Source organism: Mastomys coucha, unplaced genomic scaffold, assembly GCF_008632895.1.
Source record: "Mastomys coucha isolate ucsf_1 unplaced genomic scaffold, UCSF_Mcou_1 pScaffold20, whole genome shotgun sequence".
NCBI lineage: Eukaryota > Metazoa > Chordata > Mammalia > Rodentia > Muridae > Mastomys > Mastomys coucha.
The window spans coordinates 12946526-12967127 of record NW_022196903.1 but is presented as its reverse complement, the minus strand read 5'-3'; the positions used below and the strand labels follow the sequence as shown (position 1 = coordinate 12967127).

The window sequence follows — 20602 nt, the reverse complement described above, 5'->3', positions numbered from 1 at the left end:
GAAATCCGCCTGCCTCTGCCTCCCAAGTGCTAGGATTAAAGGCGTGCGCCACCACCGCCCGGCCACTTCTCTTTTCTTAATAAATGAAACTCGTTACCTGATGAACCAACTCCACAGTTTTATAATGGGTACTTTGGTCTAAGTGTGCTGTTCATTCCAAACTTATATGTTGAAATGTTTAGCCTCAAGGTATTAGGAGATGGGGGACTTTGGGGTTGACCAGGTTGTACCAACAGAACTTTTTCTCAAGGATGCTGTTAGAAGTCATTTTTCTGTCAATGTGATAAAATTCCATGATCAAACCCAACTTATTGAAGAAAAGGCTTATTTTAGCTTACAGTTCTAGAGGGATAGATGTGACCTAATAAAAAGAGACTCAAATTCTCAGCTGGTCAGAGGGAGAGCTCTTCTTTAGGGGAAGCAGATCAGTATACTCTCTGCAAAGTGTTATAATCCTACAATGCTAACAGAGGTGAGGTGTGTGTGTGTGTGTTTGTGTGTGTGTGTGTGTGTGTGTGTGTGTGTGTGTGTGCATTTTGTTACAGAACAGCATAGGGATGAACAGTTAACTTTCATAATCATGAGACAAGAAATCTATGATCCAAGTATCTTCAGCAAATGTTGAAAAGACCCAAATGAGCTGTCCTATCATAATGTTACATCCAGTGAGCGCAGGAAAGTTTGCTAAGTAATATAAAGAATACTAGAAATTAACAGCAGTCAAGGGAATGAGTGCTTATCAAGATCTGTGGAGTGGCAGGAAATACTGTATAGGATTTTCTGCCCTTGTAAAAATAACAGGAAAGAAGAAAAAATCTGGAAAAAGCACCACTGACTCCCTCCCTCTCAGTGCTATTCTTCAAGTATGGCTTTACCCAAGTCCATACACACTAGAGAGACCATGACCCACCAAGCTGTGACCAGTTTAGACGCATTCATTCTTCACTGGGGTACCAGTACCCCAAGACTTTCATGTGGTATTGCCTGGCATGTCATTGCATTTATGCCCCAAGTTACATTATTGTTTCAAAGCCTATGTTTAGCATTTGAACATGTGGCAATTTTGATCTCAGATGTGCCATCAACATGACTCAGAGCTTGTTGGGGAGAAGGATTACAGTTCCCATGTATTCCTAGCAACAGGAGATAATCTCTGCTTACTAGAGGAACATAGAACTCACAGATGACTAAATTTTCATACATCTGTTCCCCAATTATATTCACTTGATCTAAGAAACTCTTCATGGGTCAAAAGGAACATCAGTTAACATAGCCCAGAAGCAGAGCATAATGAGAATTAATGCTGTACTCAGCTATCTTGAAGGGATGTGTGTGCTGTGTGATAAAGAATGAATTAAAAAAAATCCACCTCACAATGGTCTCTACAAGTGTGCAGTGGAAGGTAGCCCTGCTTTGAATCACAGTCATAAAGTGGTTAGCAATATGATTTTCTTTTAAAACACAGGATGTGAGTCATGTTGCATTCCTTTCCTTTCTCTGAATAAATTGAACATGGTCCAAGCCATTTTTCTGCCCATCTGGTGGGAAGGTCAAACGTTATCATGACAGTGTCCTTCACCGTGCCATATGAAGGTCCTACTTGGTTCCCCACAAACCACAGTTGATGCTTTGTCTACAGAGCTGTGCCTTCTCTAAGAATGCAGGCTGGGCTGCTCTCCTATAAGAATGTGGGCTCTTTAGGAGCTCTAGATAGATATTTCTCATTAGGGTCATATTACACTGTGGGGGGCTACAAAGGAACAGGTACAGGCTGCCTGTGCCTGTGGTACCCATACACGTTTGTTGTCTTCTCAGCCTTGGAAGACACTCCCAACATTGCTCTCTTGTCTTGCTTTTCCATTCCTTCTGTGCCTCAGAGAATCCTTTATTTCCACCCTTCCAAGATTCCTTCCAAACACGCCTGTTGGAAGAGTGGTTGGGAAAAAACAAGCCTATACTAACTACAGATATTATCCCTGTAATGTAATCAACTTGTGTTGACACAGCCCAGGAAATCCATGCATAGGAAATGCTTTTAATTCTACCTCTGAAAGCTGTATGCAGAATGCAAGTTTACAGAAGGATTGGTTGTGTGCATTCATTCACTCATTCATTTTCATTGCCTCACTCACTCATAAACATTCAAATAGTAACTACTATGTAGCAATCATCCTATAATCTCTTCCTTCTTTGTCTAGAATGGAAACCATAAACCACAATGGTTGAGCCAAACATAAATTAATACAGATAAATGAACTTAATTTTTTCTCATACTACTTGTATTTCAAGCATACAATAACCACACTTGTCAATAGCACTGACTTGGGACTCAAAGGCAGAAACATGAGAAGCCTTTGTTCTAAAACTGTAAATGTTGAGTCACAAAGCTATAAAGAGACTAGATATAGTGCCACTTAGAAGGACTTATAATTGAGGTATACCCACAGCAAACCTTTGTCATACTGCAAAGTATATTATGTGTAGTATATTGTTTAACAGGGGTCAGTTTAAATCATTATTTTGGCAGGTATTTAATGTGCTACTCATTAGGCTAAATTCTGTAGATACAAAGAGATCTAAACATTGGTCTCTACCACCCACCTTCCCTAGCAGTTTATAGTTCAATAGAGATAAGAATAAATGTCTCAAGATCTTCAGGGCCAGAGTAACTTTCTCTGCTCGGGAAAATTATCAGAGAAAAACATGCTTATGTCAGTTTCTTCTGTCTTTTCAATCAACATGCACATTTGTTTCTTGAACAACAGCAAATACTTTAATAGTTGTATTATGTAATGAGCAATTATTTTAATTTTGCATTGACATTCTCAATGTATTGGGCTCTCTTTGCTCCACTTTCTAAATGAGCATGGATCACAGGGTGGGAACTGTGACAACACACAAATTTGCTTCACAACATTAATCATAGGGCAGGCAATTAGATCTCATGACCAGGATGTCTTTCACTATGTTCTGCTGAGTAATGCTGAGAGAATCTCTCTTCCCATTCCCATCCTCAACAGAGGTCAGGTAGAGGGGACATTTAGACTTCCTAATGGTCCCACATATTTAAGACTACTGAGCAGTGACCTTTTGTTGAAACTTCCTCTGTTGGATCTTGTCTCCCTTTAATATTTGTATTTTAACTGTAGAGGTAATGAAACAGCTATGTCCTTTATAGTGAAATAACTCAATCTGTAGGCAGTGGCTTATGGACACTGTGTTTTTAAAACTTGTATGAATGAAAAAAAAATCTATTGATTTGTTAGAACAAGGGGGAGATCTCCATTGCCACTTGGGCCTGTCCAAGGATTTGGTCCTCTGGTTCATTTCTGGCTTACATGGATGCCACTGACAGTGAGAAAGCTCCTAAGAAGTAAAAATGTGGGCTTTTGAAAGACATGCCTATTTTAAGATGTTTCCCCATTTTAGTGACTTTTCACGGACCTTCCTTCTCGGTGGGCCTGAGACTGTTTCTGCTGTTGATACAGATGCTACATTACTGTACTTGCATAGGTTCTGAATTTCTGCAGCATCAATTAATAAGGAGAGAACAGCCAGCCAAAAGTCTTAACTTTCTTTCAATTGTGACTTGCACTCAAGTGCTACTGGGAAGGTCCTTTAATATTGGTAGTCGTGTCTTCCTCTCTGTAAAATTGGGTCATGTACCTTCTTTCCTATTTCCTAGGACCCCGTGGATTCATATGGTGGGGGGAATGGTTTGGAAGATTCGTGTTTTATGGATATGTAGACCTTGAAGAAAGGGGTCTTCTAGTTTTTTCTGCTACATCCCATTTCTAACAAGCTTCCTTATCTGAAACCTGATGACTGTACTCCCATAACTGAGTAGAGAAAGGAGGACAACAAATTTAAGGCGAGTTAAAGTTATAATCTAGTTTGAACCAGTAAGATGTGAATGCAGAAATTGAAATAGTAATCAAACTGATGAGACCTTAAGGTTAAAGGGTCAGGTCTGCTTGGGGAATTGCTGACTTAGATCATATTGAACAATACACAAAACAATGTGTTCTATAGAGAAAGACCAGAGAAGGGCTTGGCTATGTTAAGAAAATCAGGTAAGTGACTCTGGGGTTCTAGAAAGCGTAATTTAGATTCAAGCAGTGAGGTGCTGCACAAATCTTCATTATTTTCATGAGGTCTGAGTCTGTTTTAGAGATTTCTCAGCTTTTTACACACATCCCAACCTAATGCAATAGTATAGTTTCCAAAGCAGAGAAGTTATTCAGTTGCATGACTTATCCAAAGTCATGCTTGGTTCTGAATTAGTTGAGGATTTGATGCTAGGATTCTGCCTCTAATTTCAAAGCTTTTCCTGCCACACCAATGGCTTTTTTTCTTCCCCTGCTGTTTAAGGTTGAAAGTCAAATAAAATCTAAATGAACCACTCAAGTCCAATATAGAAACCAGAGGAAAGCTGATAGTTGATTTGCAGTTTGCTTGGGCTGTAGTTTACAGTATGTCAGAAATTTGTCTGAATGTTGATAACCTCACTGCTACATTCATTTCCTCTCTAGGAGTATGAAAGACACAGCCACATTTTTTTCTAATTTGTCCCACTAGAGTCATTACTCACTTCTGTTCCAACAAGGGTGTGAGAGTTTGCAAGGCCATCCTATATTTTAATTAATATTTATTCATGGCTTTGCTATATATTTCCTGTGGTTGGTCATGTACTCTGTTAAGATTGCTTTTAAAGGATGTTACAACTCAGCAACGGAACTGTAATCCATCAGCAGTAATGGCTCTGCAGCAGAGAGCTTGTAATGCCCTTGGAGAGGGTCCAGTTTGGTTCTTAGAACCCACATCAACCACCTCAAATCTGCTGGTAACTCTGATTCCAAGGGATCCAAAACCCTTTCGTATGTCCCATAGGTTCTTGCACTCATATGTATATACACAAATTCAGAAGAAAAATAAAAGTAATTTAAAAATATTACCACCCATATGTTTGAATGTTAATTACAAAATCAGATTATTTCCCTTAAGATCTAAGTCAGTATAAAACATATATTCATTTCACCAACTCATAGAGTAGCTCTAAGATTTTCTCTGTGATGAAGAAATTTAGCTCAAGAAAATGTAAAGCTGAAAATCAATAGAAAAAGAAAGTCAACTTGAACTTGTTAGTAGCGAAGTGTCAGAGACCATTCTCCCATGTTGACTCCTTCTCTATCCTGTGTTTCTCAGGGATCCTACGGGGCATAGTTTTGAGGTCACTGTATTACGCTCTCAAACTTTTTACACACAATTTTTGTTTTACAATAGCTATCCTTTCGGCAGAAGACAACAAGCTATGAACCCATTCTGTCTTTCCATTGCTGCTATTGGTGCTTCACTAAGCACTATGAAGACAAAGACCTTCCTGTTATTTACCTTCCTTTCCTCCATAATGATAAAGCATTGTGCCACTAATGCCCTTTGAGAGAAGAAAGCCAACAACTTTGTTAGCAGAATCCTATACTCAATAGGGAACACATTGTTTCCATGGCTTTCCGCCTGTTGCTACTGTTTTATGCTTCTGGCTGATGGCACACTGTGCTGTTGTAGGGTTTTGAAGTGGAACTATGCTTTTGCACACACTCTCAAGAATAATACAAGTTTTTCCAAAAAGAAAGTCTTTAAAGCTAACGTTCGTGGGTCTTAAATTAACAAGCTGACCCAGATTAAGTTACTGACCTTCACTGAACTTTGATTTTCTAATCTATAAAAGAGATCAGTGGTATTCACTTGACCTACATGATATAAAATATAGGGCTATTAGTGATTTTTAAAGTTCATTAAGTACTATTATTAATTATTATTATTTTTGGATTTTTTGAGACTTGATTTCTCTGTTTAGCTTTTCTCTGTGGCCATCTTGAAACTCATTCTGTAGGTCAACTAGAACCCAGAGATTAGCCTGTCTCTGCTTTCCAAGTGCTGGAATTAAAAGAATGCACCACTGCTGCCCAGCAGTGATATTTATAAAATGCTTAGAATTCTGTCTAGTTTATAGCATGTGCTTAATAAATAGAAACTGTTTAGAGCAATAGAAATGGCATCAAGGCAAAGGAAAAAGTCTCTGCCAAACTAAAAAAAAAAAAAATGGCCTCCATCAGTGTGTGCTCTGTTGTGTACAATATAGAATGCTTCCTTGTATTATGCAATCAGCCCAGCGTGGCGACTTGGTGCTGGAAAGTAATTGCAAGTCACCATTTCCATGAGCCTGTGCAATATGATATGGGATTTAAGAAATATATCCTTGAAAGGAGTGTTGACTAATGCCTGGAATAGCTATTAACTCATTAATAGTTGGCATTAACAGATACAGCCAAAGGCAAGAAAGAGACACCTTTATTGGAAGTTCTTAGAATTGCTCAGGCTGGCAGCTGTTGCCATTCTTTGAAGAAAATTAAAAAAAAAAATATTTTGCAAAAGTTCTACCCTTTCTGCGGTTTCCAGCCCCCAGGGTCAGTTGTTCCATTAAAACACTTGGTAGACACCCTCCTTTTTAAAATAGTTACTCGACTTCTATAGTATGCAATCCTTCCTTCAATCCGATTGCTTTTCATTTTCTCCATGTCTAACTCTTCCTACTTTTCCCATCATGATTGAAAAACAAAAAACCAAAAAACCAAAAAAACACACTTCCTCAGTTGTAACTGTGTGGCTCTAGATGTTAGAATGACTCATTGCATAGTGGAATTGATGAAGTCAACAGCTGCTGGAAAATATTTCTTCTTAATAGCCCTATCAACATGTGTTTGCTATTATTCCACTAAGAAAAAATAGATACATCAAACATCCATGCTAGTCTTTGCTTAAGTTTTCACTAGAGAAATTCATGCTTCCAAAATAATTTCAGTTTTAATTTTAATTTAATTTTTATGTGTATGGTAGTTTTGTCTGCATGTATATTTGTCTGGCATTTGCATCCCTTGTGCCCGCAGAAGCTAGCAAAGGATGTTGGATCTCCTGCAACTTAGTTACAGATGTTTGTGAGTCACCATGCTTGTGCTGGTAATGAAACTTGCATCTTTTGGAAGAGCAGAGAGTGCTCTTAACTGCTGAGCCATCTCTCCAGCTTTGAAATTTACATTTGACACAGAACATTTACAAGGGGACTCTAGAAGGAGTTCTGATGGAGAATAACAATCATGGAGAAATGAATGAAATAAAAGAAGAAAGCAAATGACAAATATCTTGTGGAAAATGCTGTAATTCTTTTAACAATTGCTTAGGAGATGTCATGACTTTACTAGCAATAAGGAAGTAAACGTGACAGTTTATATCTTCATAGGTTTCTGGACAGTTTGTGAAAGTATATATCCAACAAATATTAACCATTATGGAAAAAATTACTGTCTTCTCAATAGTCAGATGAAATAGTTGAAGTATGCCATGGAAGACAAAAGGGAGTGGTCAAGATAAAAATTAATAAAGAAGACTTACTTCAGTTAAGGAAGACACGGATGACCTCTCTGGTGACATTGAGGCTGGGAGCTGAAGGATGGGAAGGGGTAACCGAGGCAGAGGAAACAACGGGTAAGGTCTTATGACCAGATGGAGAATATCGTACTCTTGGAACTAAAGGAACGTAGGTGTGTCTGGAGCACAGGAAGTGAGGACGTAGTACAAGATGAGGCCAGAAGAATGAATGGTCAGTGCCTGGACCATATAAGACTACGCGATTCTAGGTAAAGGGATCCAATTTTTATATGGAATGTAATGAGAAACCATAGGAGAGGCATATACTGTGTAGTGTGTGTGTGTGTGTGTGTTTGTGTGTGTGTGTGTGTGTGTGTGTGTGTGAGAGAGAGAGAGAGAGAGAGAGAGAGAGAGAGAGAGAGCACTTGCAAGTCAAACAACAGCATGTCAGTTCCAACTCTGCGTTTTCTTTTCTTTTTTTAATATGTGATTCCCATTTTTTAATTTATTTTTATTAGATATTTTCTTTATTTACATGTCATGTGTTATCTCCTATCCCAGTTTTCCCTCTGAAAAAAAGAAGAAAAGTAAAATAAAGTAAATAAAAACCACAAAAACAAAACAAAGCAAAAAAAACCCCTTTTCCCTCCCTGCTCCCTATATACTACTCAGAAGGTGCAATCATATGGCAGTCTCTCTGAAGGACGCTCCAATGTGTATAGTGTAGCATTGTATACTGTACTGTGAATGCAGCTATGCACAACAGCCGAAAAGGGAAAAACTGGAAATGAATACATCAGGAAAGAATGATAACATCATATAAATATTTAGCAAAAGAAACTTTAAAAAATGCAGACAAGTCACTAAGTTATGTCTTTATCTGTCTATCTAACATCTGCCTATATGTCATCAATCTATAGAATCTTCTACAGTTATGTACTGAGTCTTTCTATATTGAATTAACTGCTTTGTCTTAAAATTTGCTTTCCAGAACCCTATAGAGAGAATCATAGAGCTCAATCCTACACAAGGTGTTACAGGAAGCTAAAGAATGCTGTCAGTTGGAGAAATGGCCTTCCCTGGAGAAGAGCACATCAATTGGTTATCCAAAAGCAAATGGACAGCCCTGAAAACAAAGTATACAAGTAGTGTTATGTGGTGCCTCTCCTCCAGTGGTGTCTGGGCACTGCCAAGATGCCATCTGGGAGGAAGAGGGGAGGAGAGAGAAGGCCTTCTTGTAGAGTCTTGGTGTTTTGGCTCCTCTAGAGAGCAAAGGCCTTTCTTGATGAACTCTATTGAAGTAGCTCTCTGAATGCCCTTAGCTTGTTCATACTTCTTTACTTGGGGTGGGTTTGAACACATACGCTTTATTCAGGGTATGATTTAGGGGAAGGGTATGGGAAATATCAAGAAAGGACATTGGCTGAAAGCTAAGGCTACTGAAATGACTCATTAGCACAGAGAGGTTTTCCAAGTGCAGGAAATATGACTGACTGTTTGTGATCACCTAGTTGGAGGTCATGGTGATGTGCCCAAAGCAGGTATGGAGACAGGGAGAGAGTTAGCTCTATTCATGCTGGTCTCAAAGCTCTGAGATTTCTAGGCTTTGATCATGTTCCACCTCACCAGTCCCATGCCCATTCCTCTGGTGGCATAGTCCATGGAACCTACAACATTATAAAAAATTTAGTTTACATTTATGAATATAAATATACATATTCATGAGTATATTAACATATGTAATATGACTATATTTCTAAATGCATATATATGCTTATTTTGAGAGAGAGCAAGGAGGGGTTACCTATGGGAGGGTTTGGAGAGAAAAAAGTGAAGGGGAGAATGTTTTAAAAAGTAAGAACAACAATCTATAGATGCAACCTGAACATGTGGTACAGACTTTAGACCCCAGGACCTTGCATGTGCTATCCTAACAACTGCAATTTCCCATACCTCAGCTGCTTGAGATAGTCTTACTCTACACCCTGGGCTGCTCCTATACTCTAGGTTTTTTATTTTTTTATCTTACTCTCCTGAGTGCTAGGGCACATGCAACCCATGCAGCACAAAATACAGTATTTGTAAGTAAGTATGTTCTGAGTAGAACATCTTCAATGTTTAATAGTCAACATGAAATATGGATTTGATATAGTCACTGTTCTAGACCTTGGTTTGGTGATGATTTCATAGATGGATGATAACTAAGCAACAAAATAAGAAACATCAAGTGAACTGACAGTGGGAGCGCCTGAACTCAAAAGGAACACTAAAAGCCTGTTCAGATTAAATATACAGTGAGACTGGGGGCAGTTTTAATGCTGTTTAGATAATGTCCAAAGACATTACTTTGAGAAATTTAGCTTTAAAAGAAAGTAGATAAAATAGTTAATAGGTACAAGTGGGTTTCAACCTTCCTAATGCTGTGACCCTTTAATACAGTTCCTCATGTGGTAAAAACCCCCAACTATAAAATTATTTAAATTGCTACTTCATAACTTTAATTTTGCTACTAGTATGAATAATAATGCAAATAATTTTGGTGATATATATTTGCCAAAGGGGTTACAACCTACAGGTTGAGAACCACTGAGTTAGAGAAAGACCAGAGGTTAAGGGAAGTTTTGAAATGAGAAGAACATATGATGAGAACGGTCTAGAAAAAACATAGTGGAATTAAAGGAGACATGCTGTTAAGGAAGAAAAATACCGAGAATCTAAACTGTATGGCAAAGTAGATAGCATCTTGAACTCTCTTTATGTTGTGAAAATCTCTCTCTCTCTCTCTCTCTCTCTCTCTCTCTCTCTCTTTTTCTCTCTTTCTCTCTTCCTCTCTCTCTCATTTTCTCTCTCCCTTTCCCCCTTCTCTCTCTTCTCTCTCTTTTTCTTTCTTTTCACTTTTTGAGACAGCTTTCTCTGTATAGCCCTGGCTGTCCTGGAACTCTCTCTGTAGACCAGTCTGATCTTGAACTCAGAGATCTGCCTGTCTTGCCTCTTGAGACAGGGTTAAACCTCTTGCTTGGGTTAAAGGTGTGCCTTAGCCCAGTGGTAGAGCACTTGCCTAGTAATAGCAAGACTCTGGGTTCAGACTGGGTTCTGAAAAAAACCAACCAACCAAACAAACAAAAAATCAAGGTAACTTGTAAAAACTTATTTTTAAGCCCTTAAAATGATTTTGATAAATTTATTAGAATAGTTTTACTTTTATATTTAGATGCAAAGTATTTTATTTGTTTATTGAAGCCTGGAATGTGGACCAGCACTTGTTCTTCACATAGACCCACCTTGCTTTCAGCTTTTCAGCATTATCAGTTGCTAACGGTGTGAATTCATGCCATTGTTCAGCAAGTAGCTCTAGGAGATCCATGTGTTCATAATCTTGACTTTGTAAGTTCCTAGCTGTGTGAATCTGGATCAATTGTTTGCCTCCTCACAGTCACAGTTTTCTAATCTCTATAATTGAAATGATATGATAGAATGCACTTCAGGTGCATAGACATGGTACATAGGGGTCATCTCAATTTTAACTACTGTGACTTAACTATTACTACTGTTTACTTGAACTCTACTCACCTGATAAACTCTTCTTTTTTTCCAAGACAGGATTTCTCTGTATAGCACTGGCTGTCCTGACCAGGCTGGCCTCGAACTCAGAAATCCGCCTGCCTTTGCCTCCCAAGTGTTGGGATTAAAGGCGTGCGCCACCACTGCCCAGCTAACTATTTTATTACTATATTCAAAGTAGGCAGAAAGACTCTGCAAAGTCATGGGAGCAGCAGGCCTTAGTGCTCTGACACCACAGGGAGTGGGATGGAGGAGTGGAGGGAACAGAGGTTTGGTGCGGGATACACAGGGTTGGAGCAATATCACAGAACATTAGCTATGGGGACTAGAGACTCAATATACTCTGAGGCATAGTATAATAAATAAATGTATGTATTATATATATTATATTGTAATATAATAACTGTATGTATTATAAGATGGGAACAGTTTTATAGACTGTTCTAGTTTATGTATGCAATAAAACTAAGTATCTGATAGAAATCAGAATTAATGTAATATTTTAACTAAATGTTCCCTTTTGGTTTTTCATCCAAAATTAGCAGCAAGTCCCACAAAATAATTAAATTCACCTTGTAAATTTTTAAGTTTTATTATTATCATGTGTATGTAAATTTTTATGCCTTTAAAAATTGTCATGTTCATAACCTTAATTTAGGAAATTATATTGAATTTATATTTTAATTTATATTATAAAAAGCTATGCACTACATATTTTAAATATTCAGCAAATCTCTGCCATTTGTTTTGCATATTTATGATATATAGAAATTGAATACTGTGTATATTTATTACTTTATGCATTCATAGAGCAAATCTTTCTTTTTGTGGCTTTACCCTTTCCTCATAAAAAGGTCGTCTTTCTTCACTTCTTATCCCCTCAAAATGTGGACAGTTTGAAAGACAAAATGAACTCAGTACTCATGTCAGGAATGTCATGAGTGAGTTATTCGAACTGAGCGCTCTAGTTCTTTGGGTCAACATATGTTTCTATATATGGAAATATATAAATGTGTGATATATGAATCTGCTTATTGCCAATATGAAGCCAAAGTCTTCCAAACTTTGGAAGTTGTAGTTGTTTGTATATTTAGTGATGGATCTTTTTCATGGGTGTAGCTGAATCAAGCTACAGTTTGATTTTGCTCTTATGTAGACAGTGAGACATTCCCATGACCAACTGAAGGATAGTTCACTTATCTCTAAAGACACTTCACTTTTTCTCCTATAAGTGGAAGTCTCACTTCTGCCTGGATCGAGTGGTGATGATAAGGGTGTGTGCAGTGGAAACAAATAGATGGGTAAATTCCTATTCTATGTAGAACTGCCACCTAAGTAGCTCCCATGCTTTCTGAGAAAAGAGAGAAACCAGGCAATGTCCATCTATTTTTATTAGCTGAGGGAAATTAGAGATTTTTAAAAATCACATCGAACTTGGAAGCTGTGCAGGTTCGTTTCCTTTGTCAAATGGACTGGACCTTGTAATGTCCAGATATCTGGTCAACCATGATGTCGTGGTTCCTTCAAGAGTGGTTTGAATGGCATTGCTATTTCAATTGGTAGACGGAATAAAGCAAGTTGCCCTCCTTCACATGGGTAGACTTCATTCAATCAGTTGAAGGTCTGAATAGAACAAAAAGTTAACCTTCCCTCTAGTCAAATAGAGGTTCTCCAGCTTGAGGAATACTAGTTCCTCCCACCGTTTTCATTGGAAGGCCAGATACTAGTTTTTCTGGAGTGTTGAGCTCATGGGTCCCTAGCATCTTGGCTCACCTTCTAGAAATTGCCACTATTCCAAATATGAAGCCAAGTTCTTTTTTGGTAAATCTTTTGTTTTTTATTTTTATCTTAGTTTCTTACATAACATCCATCTTTATCATTTCTGTCTCTGTCCTGTGGGTTTGTATCTTTAGAACACTTTAATACAGAATTCCAAATGTAAATTTAGGAGGAAGTAGATGACAATGTTAATATCCATGCCATCTGGTTATTGGGACTCAAATTAATAGACAATAAATCATTGTATAAATTACTAAAATGGCTTTAAATTAGTTATAAATTACAACTAAACTATTTGAAGTAATCCATGAGTAGCAATAATTTTTAGCAGAATTTAAGTGAGAATAATATCTCATTTAAATTAATTTTTAATATTTGAGAAATTTGCTACCCCTAAACATAATACAAATATGCATTGTATACCTGCTTATGACATACATACAGACATTCAGACAGACAGACACACAAAATTGCTTAACTGTTAAACAATTTTATTGTGCAGATTTGAAATCTTTATAGGACATGCAGCATAAAAAAGTGTAAAATATATCAGTAAGCATATAAAATTTCAGTAACCTTTTAGATCAGCAATCGACTTGTGTAAGACTGAGTATCTAGACAGAACAGAACAGACTAGAAAGAACAGACATGTCTTGGAACACACAGTTGACAGTCTGAATTATAGAACCATTTCCCAAGTGATTCTCCTTATATAAAGATAAAGAATATCTCTACATTTAGAAAGGTATACAGTCTAGTACACTTTCAGTTATGTACACAGCTTAAAAATTCAAACTGTGCCCATGCCAGTGTCTGTTTTAAATGCAAACAATCAAAGTAAGGAGCAGGTTGGTAAAGTGTCAGCAAAACTGACGGAGAAAACAAGTCAAGCAGGGTTCCAATAAATGTATGAAAGTGAAAATAAAAGTCTATCTGGCATTTTAAAAATATCTCCAAGGGCAGAGCTGTAATGTGAGCAGGGGGAATAAAAGGCTTTTGGGTGTCCCAGGCAGGCAGCCTTCTGTAGACTCAGGTACACAGGTGAAATTCCTCAGTTTGGGTTTAGAAAAACTTGAACTTATTCCAGCAAGAAAACTACCTCAAGCTTTTGTTACTACCCCTCCCCTACCTTCTTTCTGAACAAAATGATGCTTAAATTAGGCCAAAGGCTCCTTGCAGGGGGAGTGGTCAAGCTTCACAGCATTACAGACTATTGCAAGTGCTATGCATAGAAGGGGTCATGTTTACAACAGGTTTGGCAGTCTCATTTTGGCAGCCTTCTTTTTGACACCCCTCCCTGGCGGCTCACTCATCAGCTGAAAAGGAAGCACAGGGTTGAGTCCCTAAACTCTTCCAATCGGTCACTAAACCATCCTGGTGAGGGGTTAGCTTAGAGTCAAGGATGTGTGATTGTTCTTGAAAATAAGCAAAACTGAACAGACATGCTGGCCTCATTCAGTTGCTGAGTGGTAGGGAAAGCTGGCTTCTGCTTCTGCCAGCCTAGAGAGGTCTCAGCCCCATTTGTCTGCTTCAAATCATTTCATTGGGTTAATGTTGACCAGGTTTAACATAGAGAAAGATGCTACATAGCCAAGCATAGATATCATCGTCAACAGGTTCTGTATCTCAGAGTCAGAAACTAGTACAGAGAACTAGCAAGTAGATTTTGTATGTTTTGTTTTTAGGAAAGCTGCCAGCATAATGCAAGTAGATGAGTTAGATCCTATTTGAAAAGAAAACACGAAAAATTAGAAGGCACGTAGGTCTTATTCTCAGTATAACAAATACTCAGATACACAAAATAACAGGTTATTTATGAGTCAGGATGAGTAAGACATTGTTGATATCATGAACATGAAGATTATAGTCTCCAAATTGATGGTGATCACTAGACCCCACTGGATTGTTAAGAGTGAGGACAACAACCAGCTCCTTAGATAGCTGAGATATATTTAAAACCTGCCTTCATGCCCCTAAACACATGGCCATATTCTGAAACTCTTCCCTTTCTATGATATCATCGACTTAGAGTAGGCAGTTGAGGTTGTTGGCACTCTTCCCCCACCTCCTAGTCCTTCCTATTTTTTCTCAAATCATCTTTCAACAATATGTTTATATTTTAGCCAATGAAACAATGATCCACATACAAAAAAGAGAGCAGGGATGGGTTTAAACACCCCAGACTGTCAAACATAGATGCATTAGCTCGGAAGAGACAAGTAGTATATATGAAAATGGCAGGAATGAATTCTTTGTTCTTTACCAAGACAAATCACTCATAAATTGCTGCTGCTATAGCAACTTGGAATTGGCACCAAGGAAATAGTAAGGGGGAAAAACCTTCCATCTTTGAAATGTCATTCATATCTCTTTCTGTGTGCTGATACGGATATTGCTGAATATCTTGCCAATAGCTTCAAAGAGTGGATCACAGAAGGTGTGGACGTAGATGGAATAGACACGGCTGATGCACTGAATCTCAATCAGGAAGCTCTTGATGCATGGTACAACCGCCCAGATGTGCAGGAAAGAGAGAATGGCAAAGTAAATGCCCCAGATGAGTGCCATCGGGATGCCGAAGATGGTAGACAACAAGCGGTAAAACCAATATTTTGTCACAGTGAAGGTGGTGAAGCTGGCCTTCCAGATGCCGTCGAAACTGTGTGTCCCTTCTGGTTCTGCAATCACATCTTCAAAGTCAATCTGAAAGAAAGAAGTGGCAGAATGTGAGTGAGAACTGAAGAAAAGGTGGAAATATCACATGAGATGTATGCAAGTGACTAAGATTTGCGTGCCAGCCATGTGCAAGGCAATTAGCCACCATCAGCAGTACCTGCCTTCTTGGACCTCACTGGGAACATGAATATATGGGTTCTTCTAAGATCTGATTATTCTAGGGTGGAGCGGAAAAGGATTTTAACCTACATCCCAGGTGTTTCTTTACTGTGTCATCAGGTGAGGACTCCTGCTTTCAGGACAAATGGATGTGCTTTAAAGCAAAGCTTGGAAACACGAGTAAGGACACCTAACACTCAGTAAGAGGTAAAGGATGTGATCCAAGTTTTGACTTCCTTCGAAGACAATCATAATCCAGTACTAAGTACTAGACACATTTAGAATTAGACAAATCCGTTAATGACTTTCGTAACAGGATTAACAGAATCCTTTCAGGGAGTTGAGGCATGGAGATGACTGTGGGGTGGTGAAGCAGAGCTTTGGAAATGCATGTGATGAGGGAAGTAAAGAAGGTGCATGGGAATGCCGGGAGCCAAGCCTCAGGAGCAAGCAAGAATGAGACTCAGGAGTGTCACAGGCAGAGCAGACCAGAGTGACCACATCAGAAGACAGGTTGAGGCCAGAATGGGTGTTGTTTTCTACACAGTGAGGGTCTATGAAAATGGTAGAGGAAGAGCAGCTACAGCCACATAGTTTCTTTCTTTCTTTTTTTTTTTTTGATTTAAGTTTATTGCATTATGATGAGAGATGAGAAAAGATACATAATTTCAATTTATCTGAATTTGTTAACATTTAAAAACATATTTTAAGGAAATAGAATTAAATCACATTCTTGTTTCCCTTTTATACCCCAATTCCGCCGAGAGACTCTTCTTCAATACCTGCAATACCTTTCGTTTTTTAATTTTGTTATGTGCTTTAAAATTTATAAAATATTGTAATAATAAAAATGAATATTATGAAGCTGGGCGGTGGTGGCACACGCCGTTAATCCCAGCGCTTGGGAGGCAGAAGCAGGCGGATTTCCGAGTTCAAGGCCAGCCTGGTCTACAGAGTGAGTTCCAGGACAGCCAGAGCTACATAGAGAAACCCTGTCTCGAAAAAAAAAAAACACAACAACAACAAAAATGAATATTATGAAAGTTGTTTGATATAAAACAACAATCAATTAAATAGTCTTATGTAGATGCTTGTCTACAGCAATACTAAAAGTACATACATTTTTCTCATATAAATTTTAAGTCACTTCAAACATATTAACTGTATATTTTGAAATAATACATCGCTACTAGTTTTTTAAATGAACATAAATAGATAAAGTCTTTTTGTTTGTTTGTTTGTTTGTTTTGTATTTAGTAGAACTTAAAATTTTGGCTCTTACTGTGGTACAAGCCCAAAATGAGAACAATTTTTAGACATTGGAGTTCATTGTAATAAGGCTGTACTTCAAAGACCCTGACATCAAAGGATTTTACCTCCATAGTAGCTAAGTTAAGAGTTGACAGTTTTGCTGAGCCAAGGAATGAATTTTAGGCACAATTTTTGGATACAGATTTCTTGCTATGGTCAAAGCTATTTGACCTGAGTGATTATCTTCATTCTTAGCCCACAGAGAATAGGTTACATTCATTTAAGAAATGGTGGCCATGCAATTTCTTTAGATGAATTTGACAAGGTATGTGAGTGTGTAAGTGCATGTGCCTGGGCGTGCTTTTGTGTGTGTGTGTGTGTGTTTGAGTGTGTATATGTGTCTGAGGTGTGTGTGAATGTGTGTATGGATGTATTTGTGGTGTGTGTGTGTGTCTGAGTTATATGTGTGCCTGAGCTGTTTGTGTGTGTGTATGTGTTTGAGGTGTGTGTGAATGTGTTTAAGGTGTGTGTGTATGTGTGTGTTTGAGGTGTGTGTGTGTGTGTGTGTGTGTGTGTGTGTGTGTGTGGTGTATGTGTGCTGGACTAAAGGGAAAGGAAACCAGCAGGGAGAATGTGGCACAGGCCAAGTGAAGATGGCACAGATGAGATGAGAAAGAAGAGGACTAAAGGATGACCTTTGAACTCTCAATAAGACTGTTGGGGATAACACAGGTGACATTAGAGCAAGGAGGACATCAGAGGGAAGTAGGTTCCTGTCACCTAACAAAAGAAGAGACACAGGGTGACTTTCTACAGACAGATGCACACACAGCAATAGGGGCTCCTAGTGCAAATTCAGTTCTTTTGCAAGGACTCACCCACTCACCTACATAGCTACTTCTTAGGCTTTATATAAACTAAATGAAGCACAAAATTAAAAGCAGTTATCATCAGGGAGGCAGAATACAGCAACTGCTTCCTGGTGGCTGCTATGTGAGGTACTCTCTCATAGTTTGAAATCCACAGAAACTGACGTCAACCAACCCAAAGAGCTCAGAGCCTAGGCTGGAACTTGGGTTCCTTCAGGCTGTGGCTCAGTGCCAAAGAGCCACCTTTGATTTAGCACACCAAAACATCTTTGGAAAAAGTGCATGATGCTTACCAGTCTTAAAGTTTAGTTTCTAGAACATTCTGTTTCTTTCTCTATCGCCCAATGTCCTAATAGTATAATATGCAAAGTGGTTTGGTTGCAATTTTGTAAATGAAGTTAAACAGATTTATTGTTATTGTATTTTTCCTCAGAACATTTAGAACTAGATTGAGTAAATATTTACTTGTGTGTGTGTGTGTGTTTTAACAGATTGTAGAATCCAGATAGTTCAGCTACAAGCACAAGGACATGAATTTGGTTCTCAGAACACACTAAAAAACAGGAATAAACAAACAAGCAAACATACAAGCAAACAAACCAAAGACCACCAGATATAGGGCTCGGCAGGCCAGCCAGACTAGTCTAAGCAGGGAGTTCCAGACTAGTGAGAGAGTTTATCCTTAATAAAAAAAGATTGGTGGGTTTGGACAAACACTGCTGATATGTCCTCCAAAACACACACACACATACACACACACACACACACACTTAGAGAAAGGTGTGGGGGGACATAAGGCAAATCAGAGCAATTCTTGAATGATGTTTCTGTCCAACTTATTTATAATCGTCTATGTACAAGGTTATGATAATAAATTCTTCCCAAAGCAATCAAAATGAGAAATTAAGAAATTAAGATTTTTTTCCTTCAATTCATTTAAAATATACTATTTTTTGACTTTTAAAAAGGTATCATCATCTAAGACATGAAACCGAAGAAGTCAAAATGGCAAAATTATTAGTAAAATTTAAATCTGCGATCAAAGGATGATGCATGGTGATTTACAAATCTCCTGGGAGTGCACAACTGTTTGAGCGTACAGAGCGCACAGAGGTTCATCGCTCTCACTACAGGGAAGATCTATTATCTATCACCCCAGAAATGACCAGGAGTTGTCCATGTGAACAGGAGGTTGGTTTGAGGCTCAAATCTGGTCTAAAAGAAGGTCATGGTTTCTTTAATACTGAAGCACTTTATGAAAAGTATTTTTCAAAATTAAAAGGCATATTAATAGACTTAAAAGTTTGTTTCCCTTAACTCTTCTGATAACTAAATATTCCCTAGCATGACTTCAGAGGCAGTGAACAAGGTGTGTGTGTGTGTGTGTGTGTGTGTGTGTGTGCATGTGTGCGTGTATATTTATATATACATATTATACATATATAATTGGCTCAAATTAACAAAGTATATTTAGTTAGAGAAGATATCTAGGAACATGTATTTCTATGAAAAGTTTCTTCCATTTCCTTAGCTTTACATATAAAGTGCTTTTTTTCAGTAAGAATATTGGAAAATTTTTTTCTCTTTTTAGCTCCTTTTGAAAGTTTCTAGGTAGCTACATTTTCAAATGCCTGTTCAAAACAGGTAGTGAGTATAACATTTAATACCCCAGTGAATTTTTGTGTATTTTTTCTGTGAAAAGATGATGAAAAGAAAACATATATATGTTTTCATATATATGTATGTATATATATATTTCATATATATAGTTAGTTAGTTTCTAATTTAGTCCTAAGAATTTACAGTGGAAGACTGCCTTATCTGAAGTCAGGAGGGGAAGCACTTGGTCCCCTGGAGGCTTGATGCCCCAGAGAAGAGGGATGCTAGAGGGATGAGGTGGGAGTCGATTGGTGTGGGGGGAGCACCCTCTCAGAGGCAAAGGGGAGGGGGATGGGATGGGGGTTAGTGGAGGGGAGACTGGGAAGGGGCTAACATTTAAAATATAAACAAATAAAATGATTAAGAAAAATTAATTTACAGTTGCTTAAAAGAATAAAACAGTAAAGCCAAATTAGGTGTAGCTGAAGGCAGAAGCAGCTCTGGCTAATGGAACACTAAAGCCAGAGGTGATGTTCCTTCCTCCCTATTTCATTCTACAGCGGTGTCCACACCTGCAAAAGAGAGCTTACTGAGAGTACGAACCCCTGAAATGTAGCACATGCTCAATAAGCCACAGCGGTGACAGACTTCTTGATCAGATGAGCGTGGTTTTCAATAGATAAGCAAGTATGATTGAAATAAAGATCTAAAGTATAAAGGCTGTGAATTCAGCACCTACTGCTGGCTCAAGAGGACGAACCTGTATTTGTCCTTGCCAGCCTCTGAGATGCTCACTCCTACTCCCTTTTGAAGATGAGGGTATCGAGGGAAGTTGATAAATTGCTCCAAGTCGCCCAGATGCTAGCTAGCAAAGCCAGAATGTGTTACATTTCAGATGTATGCTCCTTTGCTTCCACCCTGCTGGGAATCCAAACTCTTACAAAAGCCCTGGTGCTGAGTCTTTGCTGAGGTACACGGGTGCCCAGAAGCACTCACACTGTGGTTGTTAAAGGCACAGCTCTTGCTAATATTACCACTTTAAGCCAAGACATCTGGTAAGAAGGATATTTTGAGTTTTGTGTACTGATTATTTTTATACTCCTCTGAACACTATGTGCTCACAATCCTGGGAATTCAGCCAGGGACTGTCAGGATAAATGGTAGATATGGAAACTGAGGCAGACAATCTCATGGCCCCAAATGAATCAGAAAAAAAGCTAAAGTTAGAATGCTAATTTCACAGGTCCCAAGTGTATGTAGCCCAAGCCCCCACAATGTTTCTT

The 20602-nt window shown here is 38.3% G+C and overlaps 1 protein-coding gene across 2 annotated transcripts in view; it reads right to left on the bottom strand.

Moving 5' to 3' along the window:
* Positions 1-13235: 13235 nt before the first annotated feature.
* Positions 13236-20602, bottom strand: part of Cav1 (caveolin 1) — a 34908-nt gene continuing 27541 nt past the window's right edge. For both annotated transcript variants that reach the window (XM_031381216.1, XM_031381217.1), the window contains exon 3: positions 13236-15468. In XM_031381216.1, the coding sequence (XP_031237076.1) occupies positions 15127-15468 (342 nt within the window). In that variant the 3' untranslated portion in view covers positions 13236-15126. The remainder of the gene's footprint in view (positions 15469-20602) is intronic.